Source organism: Narcine bancroftii, chromosome 3, assembly GCF_036971445.1.
Source record: "Narcine bancroftii isolate sNarBan1 chromosome 3, sNarBan1.hap1, whole genome shotgun sequence".
Taxonomy (NCBI): Eukaryota; Metazoa; Chordata; class Chondrichthyes; order Torpediniformes; family Narcinidae; genus Narcine; species Narcine bancroftii.
Genome location: NC_091471.1, coordinates 123,511,838 through 123,537,553, shown reverse-complemented (window position 1 = coordinate 123,537,553; position 25,716 = coordinate 123,511,838). Strand labels below are relative to the sequence as shown.

At 40.1% G+C, this 25,716-nt stretch overlaps 1 protein-coding gene across 10 annotated transcripts in view; it reads left to right on the top strand.

The window, feature by feature from the left end:
- Positions 1-25,716, top strand: part of tbc1d19 (TBC1 domain family, member 19) — a 114,374-nt gene that overhangs the window by 72,358 nt on the left and 16,300 nt on the right. For 9 of the 10 annotated variants that reach the window (XM_069925007.1, XM_069925013.1, XM_069925010.1 and 6 more), the window contains 6 exons: positions 5,726-5,800; positions 14,238-14,300; positions 17,850-17,934; positions 18,280-18,324; positions 18,651-18,683; positions 21,998-22,107. In XM_069925007.1, coding sequence (XP_069781108.1) covers positions 5,726-5,800; positions 14,238-14,300; positions 17,850-17,934; positions 18,280-18,324; positions 18,651-18,683; positions 21,998-22,107 — 411 coding nt within the window. The remainder of the gene's footprint in view (positions 1-5,725; positions 5,801-14,237; positions 14,301-17,849; positions 17,935-18,279; positions 18,325-18,650; positions 18,684-21,997; positions 22,108-25,716) is intronic. The other variant, XM_069925005.1, reaches the window with a different exon arrangement.

Here is a 25,716-nt window from a genome sequence, read left to right as displayed (position 1 = left end):
CACTTGTTATGTCCCATCTTGATTTGACTTCCCAAAATGCGTCACCTTGCACTTGCCGGGATTAAATTCAACACGTCACTGCTCTGCCCAACTTTTCATCTGATTTGCATCTTTCTGTTGCCTTAGAAGACGTTCTTCACTATCACAATGCTATCGACCTTTGCATCATCTGCAAAGTTATCAATTTTTTCTTATATTTCAATCCAAGTTGTTAATGCATTTTACAAATAAAAAGGTTCCCCTGCATTGATCCCTAATTATAAATGTTTAATTTATTTATTTTTATAATATTGTGAAATATGACAGTTTTTTAATACCTCTGGACTCTTTAATTAAACTGAATCACAAATCAAATTTATATTTTTTAATTTATTTCTTTTAAATTAGACACTTTAAAATCAGTATTGTTATTCTTCACTTGCTGAAGTATGGTTATAAGGAAACTGCACTCTTTCCAAATGCAAAGGGTACTGTCTTGGGTAAACTTGTACCTCTCATTTTGTTCGTTTTAGATTGAACACAGTGTTTGAGCTACCGAAAGAAAACAGAGACACACACCGAGAGCAGTTCAGTCTACACAAGTGTTTATTACAAATTCAAAGCAGGTTTCAATCTACAATATGCAAGCCCTGCCTAATCATACTTAACAACGCCTGGACTGGTCCCAACTGCCGAAGCGAGGCAATGAGGGCACACTTGTAGTAGGTTGCTGGGGCGCCGGTAGCAGCTTCTTCACCTCCCCCGACCGGGACGTTGCTCGGACTCTGGCTGTTCTTCCTTCTTGACAAGGGATGTTCCCATCCCTCGGAGAATCTAAACTTCAGCAGCAGGACCCCAGGCTTATATACCCCAAAAACAATTAATCATGCACCCACTCCCTCTAACATTTGTCAGTCAAAATCAAAGCTGAACATACTATTCTACAATTTAGAAGATTGATTATTATGGAACCAGGATGCTATGATTTCCTGGTTTATCTCGTAGATACAAAGACTCATTAAAACTTCTTGCAAAGACTCATTAAAACTTCTTGAGCAAGACAAGTTGTGACCAATTCGTCAATTTCAGAGTGTCGTATTTGACAACTGCTTTCCCTGGGCCTCACAGTGGAATTCCATTTCAAAGTGTATCTTCAGATAAATCCCCATGGCTGAGTTTAATTACATCTGCTAATTCTGAAAGTAAGGTGACCTGAGTGTGGCCCCAGTGTTGTCAGTTTCACATAAGCAAACAAGCATCTGAGCACATGGTTTTAATCCTCCATTACAGGTACTACTTCAGTCACTGGTTTTTAAATTTTCCAATGCCTTCCCAACAATGGAATATATCTATTTGCTAATAATGAAAACTTGTGGTATTTAGCTGGTAGTCGGACTGCTATACACTTCCTGGCTACTGCCAAAGCGACCTTCACAAATGATATTTGGAATTTAGTCAGTCTAAACTACGCTTCTTCAATATCCCCCAAGAGGAACAGCTCCGGATCCTGTGGAAAATCCACTCTTGTAATTTTTTTTAGAATATCCTGTAGGTCTTTCCAAAAAGATCTCACCTTTGAGCACTGTCAGGTAGAGAGGATGAAAGTTCCCACCTCCATACCACATCTAAAATACATTTCTGAAATCTCAGACTTTGATCTGTGTAGTTTCTGAGGTGTAAGGTACAACTGGTGCACTATCCTATATCTGGCATTGATGACCCCCGTCACAATGTTCAGACACAGGTCCTGCCACCAAGCCTGACTCCCATCTCTCCCTTGACCTTTGTAGGCCTGATTTCGGACCCTCACTTTGGAATAAGTAATACATTTTAGAAATAAATTTACACACACAAATTCTAATGGCTAGCTAAATACCATATGATCGAATTTGGAAATGCAGAGTTGCATTCCCCTGGAGAAGATCACATATAATCTACAGAGGAAACATGAACCATTCATTAGAGTATGGAAACCTTATTTATAATACATTGGTTCTCAGATAGATTGATTTCCCCCCCCCCCCCCCCCCCACCTTTAAATAGGGATAAGTTTGAATTATCTGAGTACAGCCAGAGATGTTATTATGGAAATAGGACTTGGTGCAAACAACGCACTTGTCCTTTTCTTTTCAGGTCCTCAGTTTTCTTTTTGAGTTTCTTTCTTTTCTGTTTAGTGTTTTCCTTGAATGACGCTGCCATTGTGATTTCATTACAGGCCTTGATAGGGGTCATGTACCCCATGATGAGTGGGATCAAGATAAGTTTTTGGAATGTATTCGCTGTGGTGGGGTTGGGAAAAATACGGACTTTGGGTATGCATGTTACATGAATGACTTTGTTTATTTGATTTTGTAAGTCTGTGAAAACTAAAATAAAATATTTTAAAAATAAACTTATCTGAAATGTGTTAATATTGTTTGAAATTCATCTTTTTAGGTGATTGTGTATTTTTTGGTAATTTTTTAATGCTTTTATTTCATAAAATAAAAGTAAACTGGGCCAGCTTATATCACTGAGCTGGAGGAGCAGCTGCAGGAAGATGGCACCATTGGGTCTTGCTGATTACCTCATGGCTTAGGCCACAGTTTGCACTCCGGGCAACGTGATGACATCACCATTGTGCAGGGCAGGACTCCGGTTGGCCTTAAAGGGGTGCACGCGAAATTTAAATAAATAGTTCAACTGAAACCTCCACTGTGTCCTGTGGTGTATTTCTGTGTGTGTAGCAGCCACTACATTGGTGACCCTGCAGAGACCAGACATTATCTGGTCTTTATCTATGGATTCGATTGCGATCAGCGCTGTGGCAGTGAAATTCTGCTCTTCCCCCCCCCCCACTTTGGACCCATCGACCTCGCACGTGGTTCAGGCAGGCGGAGGTGCAGTTTCACCTCAAGACAGATCACCTCTGACTCCACTATATTTTACCATGTGGTGATCGTCCTCGATGAAGAAACTGCAGCCAGAGGGGATGACCTGATCCACGATCCACCAGAGGAGGGCAAGTATGTCACCCTCAAAGCCTTCCTCCTCGGAACCTTCAGTCTCTCCTGTCGGCAGCGCACGGTGAGGCTGATGCACCTCGATGGCTTGGGGTCAGAGCCCCGAACGCTCTAATGGATGAGATGCTCGCACTGGCAGAAGGTCACAAACCCTGCCTAATGTTTGAGCAAGCCTTCCTGGAACAAATGCCAGAAGACATCCAACTCCTACTGGTGGATGAGGATTTTCCGGACCCCTGGAATGTCGCAGCCTGCGCTGATGTGCTGTGGAGAACCAAACAGGAGAATGAAGCCACAGGTCACTTTCCCCGGACTCAGATGACCACAGACCGCCCCCAGGAAGAAGCTGCAAGAGGACCAAACCACCTGGTGTTTCTACCTCCAATACTGGGAGCCCAAGCCCTCAAGCGTCAACAGCCCTGCTCATACCAGGGAAGCGACCAGCCTCCTGCACGCGGTCGACAAGACCAGTGGACGGCATTTCCTGGTGGACACGGGAGTGGAGTTGAGCATGCTTCCCCAACTGCCCTTGAATCCCGTACTAGAACACTAGGCCCGATCCTGCTGGCTTTTGAACAGCCCTGAAGGAGGATCTCCAGGTTTTGTCTATGGAACTAGTCTATGGTTCACTGTTGTCACTGCCAGGAGAGTTCTTCGGGACAGGCGCAGAATCTGGAAGTGAGAACCCAGCCCTCCTCGCTGGCACCCCCACTGCCAACCCACCACGGCAAACACTCGGCGAACATTCCCAAGGAGCTGGTCTCATTGGATTTCGTTTTCGTCCAGTGTGGCCCGCACTCTAACCCCCTGCAGTGCTGTATGAGGACCCGTACAAGGTCCTCTGCCATATAACCATATAACCGTTCGTGAAAATCTTTTACCCTGGTCATTGGGGGCAGGGCAGAGTTATTCACGATTGACAGACTGAAGCTGGTGCATGTGGACTTAAACCAACCCGTGAGGACGGCCCAACCTAAGTGAAGGGGTGGCCGCCCAAGCGGCGAGATGCACAAGCTGGTTCTGAGGGGGATTTTGTGGTGGCGTACATCTCTTGTAGCGAACTGACCCCGCTTGTTTGCTGCGCGGGAGGGGCAGCTGCAGGAAGATGGTGCCATTAGAGCTGCTAACTTTATAAAAATAATCTCAATTACAGTTTTGAAGCCGATCTTTCTCTTAATCTTATCCCTGGATGCCTCACTGCAGTGATGCCACGCTTTCAGCTGCTTCAGTAGTTGATTATTATTTTCACATGAATTAATGTTTAAACAAAACACCTGAGTGAAGACAAAATCAATATTTGAGATTATATTTGTGTACACACCATCAAGTTAACAAACAAAAAAATGTTAAATAATTAGACTTGGCTTTTCAAAAGATGGCAGACATTTACCAAAAATGCACATTTTTATTTACAGCAGTTTCTAAATCAAAGTAGTAAATAGGTGGTCACTGCAGGACTTGTGTTTAGGTCAAACAAGATGGTAAATTGGCCTCTATGCTTTGATTTTGTAGCTCATCGGGCCTGAGTACCCTTGCATCTTAAAATTCAATTGTTATGGAAAGTAAAACACGACAAATAATGGACGTGTCTGTTGTGTGGCAATCAGATATTTTTCAAATAATTAAATGAGTATGACATCTCTAGCAGATTCAGATATTTGAGCAGCATCTTTTTCATCTCATTTTTTTTCAAGTCAAACTGTCATCTCAAGGGATATATCATTCTTCAATCTGGCTAGAATAGCAAAAGTACACACATGTTTTTTGTCCAAAATATTTTTCTCATTTTTTATACAAGAAATATGAAATATGCTTTGCAGATGCAATGATTAACAATTCATCTCTTTTATCATCAAAATAACTTTTCAAATTATTTTAAAAATTGAGAAATTGATGTCAACAATTTTCAATATAACAATGGCTGTGAAAGATGTATTGTTATTTGATGCATATGCTACTAGGCAAATATTCCTGAAGATTGCCCCAATGATTCACAGCTGCAAGTTCTAATCACACAGCAGCCACTTAATATGGCTTTCATTAAGTAAAAAGATAATGTGATTCTGGACTTACAGAATATTGATTCTTAATTTTCTCCTCAAATGGCCAAGCAAACTGCTTATTTCATGGTCTACTTGGGATAAACAAATGATGCCTACATTCTGCAATTGATAGCGGTGGCCACCATCATACAAAAAGTTTACTGTTAGACACTTTAGAATAATTATGGTTGCAGACGATAGTTATTTCCCCATCTAGGATGCCTGCAAGTCTGGTAATGCCAATGCCCGTTCTGACTGATAGAAATTAGATGAAGTCTTTGAATATCGAATTTTGATTACTTCCAGTGTAGCAGTGAGCAATAGATGTGGCAAAAATTGGCAGCAGCAATTTGGTATGATCCTGAGTGTCGGAAGCAGAGAGAGGATATGATCTTCATTCCCTGTAACAGGGCACAGAAGTTATTAGGCTGTTTTGAGGTCAAAGAAAATCACACATCACACTACCTTTTGTAGATTGGCCCTTAACTTGCATCAAGAGAAATGTGGTTATGAAGGTTGATAAAACTTTGCAATACGAGTAAATAATAACTTGTTTTTCAGAACAATGAAGTTGGAGCTGTGCAAAAGATGTCTAGGTTGTTGTCTGTCTAATTTTTATAATGTGTAAGATGCTTTGAATCTCTCAGTAGTAAAAGTCTGTGTTGACAAAAATGTTAACTGTTATCATTCCTGTTTTCTCAGGACTCTTTGTATTATGAACAGCTGAAAGCAAATGTGATTCAACACGATCTTTTAGTTGACAATCTTATCTACAAGGTATGAAACACCTTTTCCATCAGTGACATCAGCTGGGTGACATTGAGAAAAGAGAAAAGCCTCGTCTTTCTGGCTAGCTCTAACATTGCCTCAAACATGCATATAGTGTCAGTTTCTGAGTGGGCAGCTGTCTGTAAATTTGCATAACCATGCTTTATCTTTTCCTTTCTCTGCAACCTGAAGATCCTCAGCATCTTGATGGTGGAAATTAAAAAGGGACATTAATTTGATTGTAGCATAGGGAGAGCAAAGAAATGTGTAACAAAATTTATTATTTATCCATCATTCAAATTATGAATCAAGGAAGAAGTGTGATGGAAAGAGAAGGATTTGACGCACAGATACCTCGTGATGGAATTTCACCAGTGTCATGTTTTGCTCCTCCTCTTTAAACTTGCCTTCTTATAAACCTCCCCATGGTTCACCACCCCCTTTCCACACCTGCTCCTGGCTTCACCTATCATGCCTTTGCTATCCTTTCTGACCTCCCCTATCTGATGCTGAGGTTAGACTGTTCCGCAAAGGTTTTTGCCTTTTGAACCTCTATGCCGTGCACCTCAATGAATTTTATCCTCACTGTGATACCGATTACACTGCCTTGTCCTCCTCCATGCCTATTTATTTGATGAGATCCACCTTCTTTCCCCCCCCCCCCCCCACACACACACACACACACACACACACACACACACACACACACACACACACACACACACACACACAAATGATCCTTTTGGCTATCTTCCTCATTTTGGACACCTCTCTAACAAATCTTGATTTTTTTCCTCTCCAATTACTATCAGGATATTAACTGCCAAGACTTCTCCACCTCATTCACCCTTGCTAACCTTAACCCTGAAAACACTGTTCTTCATGACACCAACCTCAAGTTCACTATCAAAACTGCGGGCAAAGAAAGCACAGTTGCGGTCTTGTGTATTTTACCTTGTGGAGGACTGATGTTAATTCTCTGACACTTCCTTGTGCCTACCTGTAGAACACGAACCAATCATCCATTGTCAGGATATTGTTCCTCAGATCATCAGAGACCTCATCACTTCAGGTGGTCTCACTGCCATTGCCTCTAATCTGACAGTAGAAAGAGTGCAGAGAAGATTTACTGGAATGTGCCTGGACTTCAGGAATTAAGTTACAGGGAAAGATTAAACAAGGGAAAGGTTAAACAAGTTAGGACTTTTTTTATTCCCTGGAGCACAGAAGAAATAAGAGATTTCAGGAAGTGCTAACTTGATTGATTTTCTTTTGTTCTCCTCTGTATTGCAGTGATTTTGTTTACATTCATTATCTGTTTATAGTTCTTTTATTTGTTTACATGTTTATGCTGTGAACTGTTTATTTTTTGCACTACCAATTAGTGATAATTCTGCTGTGCCTGGAGGAAAAAAGGAATCTCAGGGTAGTATGTGATATCATGTTTGTACTCTGACAATAAACCTGAAAATCTAACTTGTCCCTACTTCAACAAGGAAGAAACATACATACGGTTTAGGAAGCAAAAGGCCAGGAAGGACTTTTGAGAATTTTAAGGTAGCCAGGAATGAGCAAGAAAGAACTTAGGAGAGCTAGAAGGGGTATGAGAAGGCCATGGTAGGTAAGATTAAGGAAATCCCCATGGTGTTCTATCGTATGTGAAGAACAAAAGGGTGACAAGAGTGAGGGTAGAATTGATTAGGAATAGAGGGGGGAGGAAATGGAATATTTGCCTGGAGGTAATGGATGTCCTGAATAAATACATTGCTTCAATCTTCACCAGAGAGAGTGGGACCTTGGTGAATGTAAGGTGGGTGTAGAACAGTACTGTAAAAAAAGTATTTGATATTCTTAAGATATTCTGATAGCTAAGTCCCCAAGACTGGATGGGATATACCTCTGGTAACTATAGAAAGTCAGGGAAGAGATTTCTGGGGTATTGATAATGATCTTTGCGTTGTCTCTGGCTACAGGCGATATACCATAGGATTGGCGAATGGCAAATGTAGTCCCCTTATTTAAGGTAAGAGGGAGGATACTGGGGATTGTAGACCAGTGTGTCTTGGATCAGTTATGAGCAACCTATAGGAGAGAATTCTTAGGGACAGGATTTATGAGAATTTAGAGAAGCACAGTCTTCTCAGTGGTAGTCAGCATGGCTTTGTGAGAATTCAGTTTTTCAAGGAGGCAACAAAAGAAATTGAAGGTAGGTAGTTGTTTGTTTTAAATTTTAGTGAAGAATTTAACAGGGTAAGCTCAGTTAGAAAGTTATGAAGCATGGGACCCATGGAACCTTGGCTGCTTGAATCCATAATTGGCTTGCCTGCAGAAGATGGTAGTAGATCGAATGGATTCTGCCTGTAGGTCGGTGACTAGGGGCTTTCAGCAGGGATCTGTTCTGGGACCACCATTCTTTATGACTTTTATAAATAATTTGGACAAGAAATGGAGGGGTGGGTCATTAAGTTTGCAGATGACATGAAGGGTGGAGGTGTTGTGTATAGGTTGTCATAGGTTACAACAGAATATAGATAGAATGTGGAGTTGGGCAGAGGAGTAGCAGTTGAAGTTCAATCCAGATAAGTGAAATTATACACTTTGGAAGGTTGAACTTGAAGGAGCATGTGGTTAATGGCAGGATTCCTAAAAATAGAACAACAGAGGGTTCTTAATGTACAAGTCCATAGAACCCTCAAGGTTGCTGCAGTAGCTGTCAGGGTGCTTAAGAAGGCATATGGTGTTGGGGGGATTAAGTTCAAGAGCTCTGAGGTAATGTTGCAGCTCTATAAATTGTGGTCATACCACACTTGAAGTGTAGTGTTTAGTTCTGCTCACCTCATTGCCGGAAGGATGCAACAGTTATAGAGAGGATATAAAATAAATTTACCAGGATATGGCCTGGATTGGATTATGAAGTGAAAATTAACAAACACTAGAGGGCATCTGTTTAAGGTGAGTGGCAAAAAATTTAGGAGATGTATTATATGCAAACAAAGATGCAGAAAGGCCGCCCCCCCCCACCACCACCTTGGGCCCTCAGATGTAAGAAAAAATAGAGGATTATGGGTGTGAGGTAGAGAAGGCTTCAATTGCTGTGGAGTAGGTTTATATAGGTCAGCACAGCATTGTGGCCAAAGAACCTGAACTGTGTAGTAATTTTCTATGTTTTATCTCCTCCATTCAAGACCTCAAACAGATCTTCCAGGTGAGGCAGGGCTTAACATAAATGTTTCCTACTGCATTCAATGTACACGATGTGGCCTCTACATCAGTGAGACCAAACCCAGATTGGGTGATTGCTTTGCTGAATGCCAGTGCTCTGTTTGTGGGTTTAGGGTTGAACTTACTTTAGCCAACCATTTCATTCCCCTCAACCATTCCTACACATCTGCAGCTGTCCTCACCTGATCAATTCTAACGATGAAGCCCAATGTAAACTTCTGGAACAACACATCGTATTCCTCCTAGACAGCCTTAAACCAATAGGCATGAACTTCGACGTTTTTAATTTTAGTTAACGCTGCCTCTTTCTGGTTCCACTGTTTCCATCTCTTCATTACTTACTCCTGTATTTTTTCTCTCTAATTTCTCCCTTCCCTTTTCTATTCCTCTTTCTCGGGACCACACAGATAGTGTAGTGTTTAGCACAATGCTGTTACTGTCCCAGCAATTGGGACCAGGGTTTGAATCCTGCACTGTCTTTAAGGAGTTTGTACCTTCTCCCTAAGTCTGCATGGATTTGCCCTGGAGGCGCCAGTTTCCTCCCACCCTTCAAAACTTACCAGGGGTTGTAAATCAATTAGGTGTCATAGGGCGACACGGGTTCATGGTCCAAAAGGCCTGTTACCGTGCTGTATGTCTAAATTTAAGAACATTTAAAAATTTTAAGAAATTTTTCAAAAATGTATTGGTCTCTCCTTCTTTCTATGTCTCCGCCTCTCTCACTTTCTGTCCAATACCCTCCCCTGCTTTTTTTCTCCTTTCATATACAAAATGTGTATTTTAGTCTTAATAAAAGGTTCTGATCTAGAATGTTGACTGACCATTTTTATCCATGGATGTTGCCTGGCCTGCTGTGTTCTTCCAGCTGCTCATTGTTTGCTCAAGATTCCAATATCTACAGTTTTTGTGCTTTTCATTTTTCATACATTTGGCTATTCATTTTAATAAAATGAGATCCTTCACAATACCATCTCTTTTTGAGCTTTAGTTGATGAATTTATGTTTCTGATGGATCACTGGGACATTTTTGCCTCATTTGCATTACCCCCCTCTCCGAACAGGAATATTTTGATTTAATTGAATATGCACTCTAAAGTGATAGAACATGGAATACAACAGCACGGTAAAGGTCCTTCAGCCCTCTGTGGTGGTGAACCATAGATTTTTTTTAAAAAAGCTGCATTTTGATAGATAAATAAGGGATATGTTCCCATTTCTAAACAATCTATCAATAGCAGAGGCGGTAATCTGTTGCCAGTTACACCAAACTACATGGTCAAGTTTATTGTCATTTGATTGCACAACCCAATGAAACCGCGTTCTCTGGTCCTCTGTGCAAAACATGCACACACACAACCAGACATAACTCTCATACAGAGAAGCAATGCTTATCTAGGATGAGTATTTCATCTATACAAACAAATATTGTTCATGCATATGAGTCTCCGGTGGTTAGTGTGAGCAGTTCCTTTGGTCGTTCAGCATTCTCGCTGCCCGTTGGAAGAAGCTGTTCCTCAGTCTGGGGGGTGCTGACCCTGATATTTCTGTATCTCTTTCCTGATGGGAACAGCTGAAAGATGCTATGCGCAGGGTGGGAGGGGTCCTCTGATTTTTGCACTCCCTCTTCAGACAACGATCCCAATAGATCATATCAATGGGTCTGGGGTTTGGTGAGGGGGATTTATTTCTCTGCAGCAACCATACCACACTATGATGCAGCGAGCCAGAACCTTCTCGATAGAGTTCCTGTAGAAAGTTGACATAATGTTGGCTGGTAGCCTTGCCTACTGCAGTCTTCTCAGGAAGTGCAGTTGCTGTTGCAACTTCTTGACAAGTGTGTCCACGATAGATCACTATAATCATGAATGCCAAGGAACTCTTCACTACAGACATTAATGTGTAGTGGAGGGTGGTCGTTCCTGGTCTTCCTGAAGTCCAAGATCATCATTTTTGTCTTGTCCATGTTGAAACTCCAGTTGTTACCCTCGCACCATATCATGAGATTTTCCATCTCTTATCTGTAGTGTGACTCATCATTGTTTCATATAAGGCCAACTATTATTGTGTCATCTGCAAACTTGATGCAGTCGTGGATCAGTGATATTAACAGGAGCAGGATGAGCATCTAGCCTGAGGTTCTCATCCTCATCCAGCAACCCTCTAGTTTTTTGTCCCCCTCCATCATTTAAAAAAAATCAAGCTCTGAATACAATCCTAAATGTAGTCAACTTCCTATGCAAGGTGAAATTTAATTGGAAATTACAGCTATAAAGCTTAAAACAAGTTTGAATTGCAAGTATTGGTATTTAATTTGAAGGATATTTAATCTTAATGTTAATTTGCGGGCGAGTGAGGTATTAAGAGATTCTGCACTATTTTTCACATTGGCACTGGGATTCCAATTTAAGTATAGAATGCGACAGCACAGAAAACAGACCATTTGGCCTTTCTAGTCTGTACTGACCATTGTTCGGCTAGTCCCAATAACCTCCTCCCATTCCATAACCCTCCAGCCCTTTCCCATCCATGATTCTATTTAATTCATTCTTAAAACCACATCAGATAGCAGCTGCACCCACCACATCAGATAGCAGCTCATTCCACATTTGCACCACTCTGAATGAAGAGGTTCCCCCTAAACCTTTCACCCTAAAGCCATGTCCTCTCACATTTATCTCTCCTAATCTAAGTGGAAAGAGCCTATTCACATTTACTCTTTCTATACCCCTCATAATTTTGTAAACCTCTATCAAATCTCACCTTATTCTTCATTCCAAGGAATAAAGTCCTAACCTGTTTAATCATTCCCAGTAACTCAACTCCCGAAGACCCAGCAACATCTTTGTAAATCTTGCTTGCACTCTTTCAATCTTATTGATGTCATTCCTGTTGCTAGGTGACCAGAACTGTTCACAATATCCAAATTTGGCCTCACCAATATCTTAAATAACTTCAACATATCATCCCAACTCCTATACTCATTACTTTGATTTATAAAGGCTAAGATGTCAGAAGCTTTCTTTACGACCCTGTACGCCTGCGACGCCACCTTCAGGGAACAATGTACCTGTATCCCCAGGTCTCTTTGCTCATCTGCACTCCTCAATGTCCTACCGTTTACAGTGTATGTCCTTCCTTGATTTGCTCTTCCAAAATGTAATTCCTCACATTTGTCTGCATTAAACTCCATCATCCATTTAATGACCCATTCTCCCAGTTGGTCCATATCCCTCTGCAAGCTTTGAAAATCTTCCTCATTGTCCATTATGCCTCCTATCTTTGTGTCATCGACAAATTTACTGATCCAATTTACCACATTGTCATCCAAACAATGGTCCCAACACAGTTCCCTGAGGCACACCACTCATCACAGGCCTCCAGTTTGAGAAGCATCCATCCATTACCACTCTGTTTTCTTCTACTCAGCCAATTTCAAATCCAATTTACAACCACTGTATGGATACCTAGTGTCTTAACCTCTGAACTAACCTCCCATATGGAACCTTGTTGAAGACCTTACTAAAGTCTATATAGACAACATCCACAGCCTTTTCTTTATCTACCTTCTTGATAAGTTCCTTGAAAAGCGCTACAAGGTTTGTTAGACATGACCTACCATGCACAAAGCCATGCCGACCTTTATCATGGCTGTCCAAATACCTAAAATCGAAAAAAAACCTAAATCTTTAAAACTAATTCTCCACTATGTGCACAAGATAGGCATCATTGATGGTAAATTAGTTACTCAGCAGCAAAATGAGCACCAAAAACAGTGAACACTACTTCAGTTGAAGTTAAAGCACAATATTTGAAGGAAAGATCATGCTTCAGAAGCCTAATTGTTTTTTTTGAGGATAACAAAAGAAATTATGAAGATCGGGCTGTAGATGTGGTCTACGTGGATTTTATTAAGGCATTTGACAAGATTCCCCATGAGAGATTCATTTAGAAAGTCATGAGGCATGGGATCCACAGATCCTTGGGTGTGAGGATTTAAAAAATGGCTTGCATCTATAGAGTGTAGTAGTGGTCGGGAAGTATTGGGCCTGGAAGTCAATGACTTGTGGAGTTCCACAAGGATCTGTTCTAGGGCCCCTGCTCTGTGATGTTTTTTTTTAAAATGATCTAGATGAACAAACGGAAGGGTGGGTCAGTAGGTTTGCGGATGATATGAAAGTTGGGGGAGTTGTGGATACTGCTGAAGGTTGTCTTAGTTTACAAAAGGATATAGACAGGATGCAGAGTTGGGTGGAAAAATGACAGAAGGAGTTCAATCTGGAAAAGTGTGAGGTCAAAGCAGAAGGGTGGTTGATGGTCGGATACCTAACAATCTGGAGGAACAGAGGTTAGGGGTTCAAACCTATACATCTCTCAAGGTTGTCACACAGGTTGATAAGATAGTTAAGACGGCCAATGGGATGTTGGACTTCATTAATAGGGGGATTGTGTTCAGGAGTTGTCATGTTACAACTATGCACACTTGAAGTATTGTGTTCGATTCTTGTCACCTCATTATAGAAAGGATGTGGAAGCTATGGAGAGGGTGCACAGGAAATTTATCAGGATACTGCCTGGATTGTGAAATAAGTCTTGTGAGGCAAGTTTAGCAGAGCTGGGACTTTTCTCTTTGGAGCATAGAAGGATGAAAGGAGACTTGAGGTCTACAAGATTTTGAGAGGCATAGATAAGGTGGACAACCTGCAGCCTTTTTCCCAGGGCAGGAATAGCAAGGGGACATCTCAACAAAGTGAAGGGAGGAAAGTTGAGGGGAGACATCAGGGGTATGTTTTTTTTTACATAAAGTTGTGGGTGCCTGGGATGCCTTGCCGGGGATGGTGGTGGCCGAAACATTAGGGACATTTAAGAGACTCTTAGACAGGCATATGTACGGAAAGAAAAATAAAGGGATATGAGGTAGAAAGGGCTTAATACTTTTTTTGGTATGAATAATTAGGTTGGCATAACATGAAGGGACAAAGGGCACGTACTGTGCTGTAGGGAAATAATTATCTGATTTCACTTTTCCCACTTTGAATGTTTGATACTGGATATGGGAAAATGATGTCTTTCTCAACAGAGGCATTCCATTTAACTACTGGGCATGTTAAAAGTTGACCCAATTTTTTATTTCATATTTGCTTTCTTTTAAAAATGTTATTAATGGAAAATAAATGTTGACATTTTATTACTTTCTGATGAAATTCCCTTATTTTTTAAATGCTAGGATGTGAAGCTAACAGCCAGCAATGATGATTACTACTTTGTATTTGAAGATTATTTGTATCAGGTTAGTTAAAAAAATTCTGATAAATCATATGAAGTAGCTATGCTTGTAAAATTAAAGAATTCTTATTTCCATTGTTTATTTTACGAACTTATGTCCATGATATTTTTACTGTTGAGATGTAAAACTTTACTGTATTAAGCCTGCTGTAACCAGTTTGGTTAGAGAACAGCAGTTCAGATTCTGGTCAGCCAGCTGTTAATACTGTTTGGATTTGGCAGTTCTTTAGCTTGGGAGTAAGCTCTTTACCAAACTCCTAACCTGGTGGAAACAAAAAGTAATTGTTTATATAGTGTGGGCCAGAGCATCAACATTGCCTAAATATTTAATTTTACATTAGTTAGATTGCCGAGAAACTTATCTTTGGTCAGTAGTGCTTAACCGTATATAGTCGTGTCAGTGGATTGCACACTGCCCATGGTGATCCTTGAGTTTTCGCGGTGACATCATGTTTTAGAATGCTATGAAGAAACATTTTGTAGCAAAGGATAGTATCATGAAGAATCTTGCTGGAAATGGTGCTTTAATTGAATGTATTTATTTAATTTTGTATTTATATTTATTTACATATCCAATATTTAACTCAAAGTCATGATAAAGGATGGACAGAATTTAACATTGACCAGTGAGAACTGGTTATTAACTTAAAAGCAGCCCAATATATTAAAGGCTTCCAAATGGAAAATACAGTGCTATAATATTGCATCTTTCATTGATTTGTATAATTTTAAAATTCCTTTGCAAATAATTGGATATTTTTAAGCTGGCTCCTCACACCTTTCTCTATCAAAGAGCTCCCCTCTGTTGTTCTCTTTCCCCTATCACTTTCCACTTTCTTTTCTACACTCTTTCCTATTAGCCTATTCTCCTCCTTTCCCTCCCTCCTCTTCTCTCCTCCCTTCCCCAAAGTTTTTATTCGGGTGTTACAAGCCAAGAGGACCCCAAAACCCAGCAGCAATAGATATTCACCAAGACAAATGGTTACTTAAACAAAAGTTGCTTTTCATTATCTTTAAACATGAAAACAGGATCAATCTTTAACTTGTTACTATTAACTTAACCCCCTTCTAATTCTAAGCGCACGTGTATGTAATGTGTGTGTAAGTTCAGAAAGGTTCTTTGATTAACAGTTCAATCGCACTTCTCATTTCCTCCAAGTTTACTGGTTGCAGGCAATTCTTGTACTGTGCACAGAATTTAACATTTATTGGGTTCACCAGGGCTTTGGTACTTGAAAGGTTACCGCTGAGGAAGGTTTTTGTCCGTTTTCGGAGAGAGATTTGTTGTTCACTGGACACCCACAGCTTATTCTTTGTAACCAGCCACTTCAGTGTCTTGCCAAAGAAACTTGCCCCATCACGTCACCACGGAGTTTGCTTTTGTTTCTCTTATTTCAAGTGGAAAAATTAGGCAGCCAGTCCTCTCTCCTCTTGAATGAACCACAAGGGCTTTGACCAGGCTGAACTAAGCATTCACAACCTGTCTTCCAAATGGGGTTTTTCCATAAGCTTGCTAACATGTCCTGTTCCAGTCCCAGTCCCAGCTGCTGCTACTGACGGTAAAACTGCAGAACTGAATTCTCTCTCACAACACAGAAAAAAAGCCTGTTTCTCTTTCTCTGCTTGCAAAACCACATGACCCTCTTAGAACACAAACTGCATTTTAGAGAGCTTGCAGCTCCAAACTCCTCCGATCTCTTTCATCTGTTGCTTTTTTGTAAACAACAATCCATTAGTGAAGTCTCTTGGGTACTCTTCAAAGCTTTTGCAAAGGCTTTTGGAGCTGGCCTGTCTACCATGAGCAGAGCTCCAGTTTTTAAATAAGATCTGTTTTAAAGTGTTTGTATGTGAAAAAATTGCCCAAATTTATCTCCCAAAAACATTTCTATAATCTGTCACACAGGCAACTACCTGTTTTTCTGATGAAGGGCTCAGGCCTGAAACCTTTATTGCATTTTGCTTCCCATGATTGCTGATGACCTGAGTTTTTCCAGCACTTTTGTGTATCACAAATGATAAATTGTTTGATTTAAGGAAAGGTTTTGACAATAAAGTGACATATAACTGGCACAAAATAAATCTATGCCATTCAGTTGCACGATCTGTCAAATGGCCTCAAATTGATCACATCTGCAGATTTATTTGCAAGGATTTGGATATTCAGCCTAACTTCTGTATCTTTTTTAACCCCACAGAATTTGTAGTTAAAATTAATTAATTAGGGATAACATTTATGTTTAGGATGAAAATCTTTCAAATGTAAGCAATTTGTAATTTATGAGGAGAGACTGCAGATGTTGGAGTCTGAAGCTAAAACAAATGCTGGGAGAATTCAGAAGGTAAAGCAGGATCTGTGAGGCAAAGACATAGTCAATGTTTCCGGTCAGGACCCTGCATCAGAAGAGTGATTGTTTGAAGAAGGTCAGCATAGAGGGGAAAATAGCCTGTGTAAAAAGGATAAGACAGGTTAGTAGTGGGTGAAGATGGGGAATCGATGTGGGGAGTAGGAATACAAAAACTTGAAGGTGGTAGTGGAACCTTCCCTGTTCCCAACTTTTCTCCATTGGCTTTTTTCTCATCTGCTTCCTTCCATTATCTCTAAACTTCCCCTCCTTCATCTGGCTCCATCTTCCCTTCAACCTTGGTGAGCCCACAGTTGGAGAATGGTGTGGCATTTTGGTCAGCTAATTAAAGGAAAGATCTTCTTGCTGTTAAGGTGGTATAGCGAAGGTTCACCAGACTGATTCCTAAGATAGTGGATTGATATATGAAAGAAGACTGTCTAGGCTAGGATTGTCCTCATTGGAGTTTAGAAGAATGAGAAATTATCTCATTTCAATATTCAGTAACATTGCAACATTGGGGTGGCATGGCTAGCTTAGCTTGGCACCAGCGATCGGGACAAGGGTTCGAATCCTGCGTTGTCTAATTAGTTTGTATTTTCTCCCCGTGTCTGCATGGGCTTTCCCTTGGGGCTCAGGTTTCCTCCTACCATTCAAAAAAAAATGTAGCAGGGGTTGAAGATCAATCGGGTATAATTAAGTGGCACTGGCTTGTGTGCTGAAATGGCCTTTTGTCATGCTGCATGTCAAAATTGAAATAAATTAATTAAAATTTTTAAACATAAAATTCTTACAGGATAAGACAGAGTAGATGCAGGAAGAATATTCCTGAAGTTGAGAAAGTTCAGAACAAGCAGTCACAGTTAAAGGAAAAGGGGTAAGTTGTGAACTTGTGGAACTCCCTGTAACAAAAAGTTGAGGCCAGGCCATTAGACATCTTCAAAAAGGAGTTTGATTTGGCTCTATTAGTTAAAAGTATTGAGGAATGGAGAAAAAGAAGAAATGGGGTACTGAAGTCATGTCATCAGCATTGATCATTGAAATAGTGCAGCAGGCTCGAAGGGCTGAATGACTCAAAACATCAACTATCCCTTTGACTCCACAGATTGTAATTGATCAATTACGTTCCTCCAGCAATTTGATTTTTGCTTCTAATTCATGTAGCCTAGTATAACAATTAGGGACTGCGTGCTTTTATATTGTATTCCTAGGTGCTGCTATGCTTTTCTCGAGATGCCCTAGTTCTTGACCATTTCAACTACAGCAGTGCTTCACCTCCAAAGTCATATATCAAAGGTAAGAAAATCTGGTCATTGTTTTCTACTGAAAATCTTCTACTCCAGTTTATATCATAGTGTAAATGAAGGAAATTATTTCAAAAGGTAATCTCTCACTTTCCAAACTTTTTTTATATTTGGTTTAGAATACTATAACAGTACATTTAAAAAATTAAACTCAATTATAATAAGGGTCTGCTGCAGGCTTGGTGAAATGTTTGTGTCAGAAAAAGGTTTAACATTGACTTGTTGCATAAGCCATTTGCAAATAAGAATGTTAGCTTTTTTTTAAAAATGCATTAAATTGCACTAAAATGCATTTTCTGTTCACATCTGGCATTTGTGATTTTTTTTATATATATAGGAAAACTTGCATTAGAAGATTATGCTGTTGTATACCCTCCAAATGGTAAGTGTGGTGGAAGGGCTTCCTTAATTAGCAGATGTGCTGCTAACAGATCAAGATGGCAGGTTTTGGATTTATTTACTTTTTGCCCCACTTGAATTTTTTTTGTGTATTCGTATTAAGAAATTCAGCATTTAAATTCATGACTATTAACCTGTTGGTTTAAGGTATATTTTGATGCTTCACATTGTTCATTTAATAATTTCTTTGGCATTAATTAGTTTTAATTTGGGTGTCAATGTACTCAGTAATTTAATCACCAAAGAGATTATCATAAAATAAAAATCCATAGTTTGTAATAATAAATTGAATATTCTTTTCCTGTATAGGAGTAGTTCCATTCCATGGATTTGCAATGTATGGTGAGTAAAATTGTACCTCTTAAATATTAAATAAAAAGTCAGTTTGGTGAATCACTAATTACTTGCAGTCCACACCATCTATAATTCAGTCTTTTTCACAGCTTGTATTTGGATTCTGCTTCTCTTAACTTTTAATTTTGTAATTTTAATAGGAATTCCGCTATTTTATAGTTGGTACTTTTTGTAGAGTGACTTAATATTATCTCTCCATGTTTGTATATTGTGCAAGGGTAGCTGTTGGTTTTATAGGAAAGTATTGTAAGAAGGGAACCGGCGTGGACTTGAAGGGCCGACGTGGCCTGTTTCCACGCCGTAAACAGTTATATGGTTAAGGTATGTCACTGGTGAAATAGAAGAGTGAACCAAGGAGTAGCAAAGGGAAAATCTGTTGGGAATGCTGGGAGGGAATGGAAGGCATGGTTGAATCCTATTGAAGGTTTTAGTAATTATGGAGGATAATCAAAGAATGTGAAACCTAGTGGGGAGGAAAAGGAGAATCCTATCCTGTTTTCCCAAGGTGAGAGCATAAGTCCATAAATCGAGGATATGTACTTGAGAGCTTTGTTAGCTAAAAGAGAGGCAGGGTAAATGGGAGACATCTTGCAAGCATTGGCGTAGAAAGTTTTGTCATCAGAATAAACAATAAGAACATGAGAAATAGCAGCCGGAGGCTCGCTGAACCTTCTCCGCCATACATTTAAGATTATGTTTGATCAGGCTGTGGACTTGGGTCCACTTAGCTAACCCTACCCTTAATTCCCCAACCATGCAAAAATTTACTAATGTCCAAAATATGTTTGTTATGTCAGCCTCTTCTGTTTTCTTAGGCAGAGAATTTTACAGATTCATTACTCTGAGAAAAGCAGTTGTCAACTCTGACCTAAATCTACTCAAATATTGAGGCCATGTTCTTGTCTCATCTACTAGTGGAAACTAGTGTCCTTCCTCTATCTTATCTATCCCTTTCATAATTTTATATATTTCTCCAAGATCTTCTCATTCTTCTGAATTCTAGTGAGTAGAATCCCAGTTGACTCACTCTCTTCTTATGAGTTCTCTCTGTCATCTCTGGAATCAATCTGGTGACTGCCTTCAAAGGCAGTATATCTTAAATAGAATCAAGGCAGTATGCAGTACTACAGATGCAGCCCCACCAGTACCCTGTACAGTTGCAGCAGACCCTCCCTATTTTTAAGTTCAATAGCAGTGAAGGCCAACAATCCATTTGCTGCTTTGATTACTTGTTGCACCTGCAAACCAACCTTTTGCCATTCATGCACAAGCAGTCCCAAATCCCTCTGCACAATCGCATGCTGTAATCCCTCACTATTCAAATAATAATCTTGTCTATTTTTCTTTCCTAAGTTGATGACTTCCCATGAACTAGAATTGTATTTCATCTGCCAAATCCTTGCCCACTCACTTAACCTATTATCTCTGCAGGCTCTACATCCTCAGCATGAAATGGTTTACCCTTTGATTTGGCATCATAAACAAATTTTATATGACGCTCTCTCCTGCCACCAAATTGTCATTGTACATTGTGGGCTCAGTACTAACCTCTGTGGCACTTACTACTGATTATCAGCCAGATAAATATCTATTTATCCCAACTCTTTGCCTTCTATTGGCTAACCCTAACCTCTATCCATGCTAATACTTTACCCCAATTCCAAGCATTCTTATTCTCTGAAAGTCTTTTGTTTGGCATCTTTTTGTAAGCCTTCTGGAAATCTGCCTGGTTGCCCTCCGTTCAGTTCATTCATTATATCTTCAAGGAACTCCAGTAAAATTTTCAAATACAACTTCCCCTTCCTGAATCCATATTGTGTCTGCCTGATGGAACAGTTTTTATCCAGATGTGTGGTCTTTCTTCCTCAATGATAGCTTCAAGAATTTTTCCAACTGCAGAGGATGATGACTGGTGGGGATGGTGGAAGCAGATAGGCCCATAAATGTATTTTGTGACACAAATTCTGATTCTGAATATGCAGTAAATGAAAGGTCATGGACCTCATGCAGACTGAGGGATGTGTTTAATTTAGCATCATGATCGACATAGTGGGCCTAAAGAGCTTGTTTCCTGGTCTACTCTTCTGTTCTGAGAGTGAAAATCAAGAAGTGTTTGTCCTGTTCTGGCTGACATTTAAGGAAAGGCTTTGCTGGAGAATTTTGTTGATGACTTTGGAGGTTGCAGAGGGGTTGAGAATGAGGATAAAAAGTGCAGCATCTTTTGTATTTTCCAACAGAGATCAGCTCAGTATGTTAACTGAAGGCTTTAATTTGTGATATGAGGAACTGGATTGTGTTTTTAAAAAAATTGAATCTATGCAACAGTATAAAATTTGACCTGAAAATGTCAGCTTTGATGCCATAATAATTTCCAATAAACTACTGATAAGAGAATTGCAAGTTCACAATGCCTGCTGTTATTTATGTAATTTGTAATTCTTAGCAATTTGCTGAATTCAGCTTTGTCTTAAAAATGGGTGTTTTTTTCTATGAGCTACATGTTTATATGTTATAAAGTTGCTTTCCTGCAATGACAGGAATTCGTATTGGGTAAAATTATTTCAACCATGGTAAAGGCCTATTTTATAGCCCTAATTTAACATAAAAAATGGAACTGTGGGTTCTCAATCCTTTGATTCTTAGACTTTTTTAAAAAGTTTTTTTTTGGCTTGTCATTTCTTGCCCTTTAAAATGCACCTTTTTCATTTTTGATTTAATATCTAATTTAACTCTCATTCCTTCTCTGTCATTAATACCTTTCTCTGACCTTAAATTCAATTTGTTTAGTATGTTCGTCATTTGACTCAACTTATTCACAACACTTCTTGTACTCCATGGAGGTTGTGCAAAAAGAAAACTGAATTCTGAGGCTAAAACAAATTTGCTGAATTGATACAAAATTTTAAAAAAAATATCTTGGTGACATTGTAAATCAGAGGGTGTTGGGGGAATATGGAATGGGCTGCCAGAAGAAGTGGGAGAGGTGGGTACAATTTCAATGTTCAAAAGAAATTTATAGAGAAACATGGTTATAACTTTATATAAACGAATGAATAAAAGTTCAAACTATGGCATAATTTGGAAGTTAGCACAGTTTGAATATGGAACGATGATTGCACCTAAGATGGATGTTCTAGCCCACTATTTTTTATTATTACTAATTTGGTTTTCCTCATCTGGTTTGGGGCATAGATAAAGATTGTTGAGAACCAATCTTTATTGGACCAAGTTTTTATTTCTGATCTGTAGTGTGGCACTTTGTACTGGTAATTTTAGTGTATTGATTTTGTGTTTATATGCAGTTGCTCCTCTCTGTTTTCTCTACCACGAACCATCCAAACTGTACAAAGTTTTCCGTGAGATGTATGTGCGATTTTTCTTCAGGCTTCATAACATCTCATCTCATTCCTCAGTAAGTTCAGTAGAAAAATGAAAATTAAGTGAGAAAATACTCTTATCACTTCCAGAATAAATTATATTAGATTTTCAACTGCATTACTTCTTGTTATTTCCCAAATGCATAATCTATAAAATTCATATTTGTCACATGTACAGGAATATAATGAAGTTGTTGGGTTTGTGTGTAATCCAGGTGGTCAGCCAATATATAGTATAGCCATTAAAAAACAGTGCAGAATGCAAAATTGGTTTAAACAGAGTAAAGGCAACAATATTTTACTAATGTGAGGTTCTCTCAGGAGTCTGATGATCAGTAGAATGAAGCTGCCCTTGAATCTGGCACTTGTGAATCCTCCCCACATGAGGAATAAGAAAAAAGTGGCTGGTGAGGGAGGAGATGGTGGAGTGAGTCTTCCATTATGCTGGCTATTTTTCCAATGCAAGGAAATTTAGATAGTCGATGGAGGGATGATTGTGTGATGGTCTGAGCTGTATTCAAAATTCTCTGCAATTTCATGCAGTCTTAGATGAAGCAGTTCCCATATTACTCTGGGATGTATCCTGACAGGATACTGTTCATGATGCGTCTGTAGACGTTGTAAAGGGATGGTGATGACATACCAAATTTACTCAGATTTCTGAGGAAATAGAGGTGCCGATGTGCTTTCTTGGCCATTGCATCAGTGTGGTTGGACCAGAATAGGTCATTAGAAATGTTTGCACCTAAGAAAGTAAAGCAGTTTCAGTGCCACCTAATCGCTGCTGATGTGGGCAGGGGAGTGAACCTCTTTTCCAGAAGACCATGACCAGCTGTTTCGCCATGTTGATATTGAGGGATAGATTGTTGTCCCTTGTATATCCCAAGTCATTGATATTTGAGACCCAGCCTACAACAGTGGTGTCGTCTGGGAATTGATAGGTGGAGTTGGGTCAGTGTTTCGCCACACAGTCGTTGGTTTACAGAGAGTATAGTAGGCAACGGAGTGTGCAAACTTGCGGGGTTATGGGTATTGCGTGTTATTGTGGAGGAAGTGCTGTCACTAATCCTCATTGATTTTACTCTGCATGACAGGAAGTCATGAATCTACATGTAGAGGGGAGCACAAGAGAAATGTATGAGTTTGGGGATGAGTCAATAATTTGTCGTTGATGTAGGTGTTATTCAGATATTCCAGAGCTGAATGGAAAGAAGTAAGATCACCTGTTGCCATGGAAAGTGAATTGAAGTGGGTCAAGGCAGCTGATATGATGGAATTAATGTGAGCCATAACCAGCCTCTTGAAGTACTTTGAAATAGTAAATGTAATGCCACTGGGTGGTATACATTTAGGACCATCACCTTTTTCTTCAGTATGGGATGATAATGGCAGATGACATGGTTGGAGGTGTGATCATAGCATTGAAGGTTCTTGTAGTATAAAACAGGAAAAGACAGGATGCAGAGTTGGGTAGAAAAGTGGCAGATGAAATTCAGTCTGAATAAGTGTGCAGTGATGCATTTTAAAGGGTTAAATTTGAAGACAGAGTTCATGGTTAATGGCAGGATTTTTAAATGTGAAGGAACAGAGGGACCTTGGAGTCCAAAGCCATAGGTTGCTGATAGGGTAGTTAAGAGGGCTTGTGGTATGCTGGAGGATTGAGTTCAAGAATACAACATTGTGGGCTGAAAGGACTGTGTTATAAAGTTCTTTCTTCTAATGTAAGTGGGCAGTTTTGCTTGTAGCAGGGAGAGGTCAAAGGTGTCTCAATACACCTCCCAGTTGATTTGCATCGGCTTGCAGGATACTTCCGGGGGATACATCAGGGTTAGTCTCTTTCTGCAGGTTTACTCTGGTAATCTGATCTGCAGTGGTAACTGGGTGGAGGTGCACATGAAATTATTGTGGGAGCTGATGGCTCGTTGGCCTCCTGCTTGGAGAGATGTATCATTGCTTCCTATTCTCTCCAGTTTTGCTTTATCGCCATGATGGCGTGCATGTCCAGCCACAGACACTGGGTGCCTATGAGAATGTCTGTGTATGGTGATAGTAAATATTTCTGAAATATATCTTGATATCATGTCCTATCTCTCCCTTCTACAAAAAAAAGTAAGCCCCACAATGAAATTGGTGAAGCATAATCCTTGGGCAACCATGGCTATGGCCAGTCAGATCTAGCTTCTTCAGGTGATTGTTACCTCTTCTGACATATTTTGGATAGTTCCATAAATTTCCATTGTTTAATTAAAAAAAAAATTGGATATATAGGATGGTAATGGGCCTTTTTGGCCAATGAATCCATGCTGCCTAATTAACGGTTTGAATGGTGGAAGGAAACCAGAGCCCCCAGAGGAAGCCCACACAGACAAGGAGAGAAGACACAAACTCCTTACCGACAGTGTGGGATTCAAATCCTGGTCCCGATTGCTGGTGGTGTAAAAGCATGGAGCTAACTGCTATGCCAAGCGTACCGCCCTAACCTTTTGTCATTGGATTTGGGAGTGTGGAACTTTGCCACATTTTGCTCTGCTCATTCGAATTCAAGGAAGCACAGTATTCTTTTCCTGGTGGACCAGAAAATAAACCACAGTTGAACAAAGACACCTATGTCAGATTAACAATCATAGACTATAAAGCCACCTTCCACACAACAGTACCAAATGAACTCATCTCCAAATTCCATGACGGCCTCACCATCCACCTCTTCAACTAGTCCATGACTTCCTACCCATCAGGCTGCAATCAACGAGGATTTGTGATGGCACCCCCTCCATGGCTGCTGCTGAGTGGACCTACGGGGAGTGAAGTCACAGCTCTCCTCTGCAGGGTTCTATTGCCCAGTATAGTACTATTGCCAACGACTCAGGGTGTTTGAAGCTGTTAAAGGAGCTGACGGAGGTTTATTTAAAATCCTGTAATTGTGGGGTCTGTGCTCAAGATGGTGGAGCCTAAATTTAGGAGTGGCCTTGAGGGGTTACAGGCTCTGGGGAAGCAGAGGACTGGCGCAGGGCATCAGTAACGGGGAGACTACCACCCACCCTCCTCCCAATTTAAGAATGAGAAGCAGAGGAGACAACCCTGCAGGACGGTGTCCACTGTGGTGGATTTGTAAGGGGCTCTATGGGTGAAGAACACACAAGTGACGACTTCTTGGTCACTCGAAGGAAGGAACCTCTTTAAACTGCTGGCAACTGCTCTGCCCATGACTGCAGGAAACTGCAGAGAGTTATGAATGCAGCTTACTCCATCACACACATTGCCCTCCCCTTCATCAACTCCATCTATAACTCTCACTGCCATGGGAAAGCAGCCAACATATTAAAAGACTTGTCTCATCCCGGCCACACTCTTCATAGTTCCTCTGTTGGGGAAGAAGATTCATGAATGTGAGTTTGTGCACTACAGGATGAGAGGACAGTTTCTTTCCTGCCATTATCAGGTCCATGAAAGATCCTCACAGTATGTTACTTTTGCTCTGTACCAACTGACTTTCTCAGTGACTGGACTTGTGTAAAGTATTGTTACTTGCACTAAGAACTGTTTATGGGACCATGCAATACAATGTGGATTTCTGCAAACAAAGAAAAATATGGTAAATGTCGACCTGGGACCTAGTCCTGGTATTGGCAGTAAAAGTAATGGAA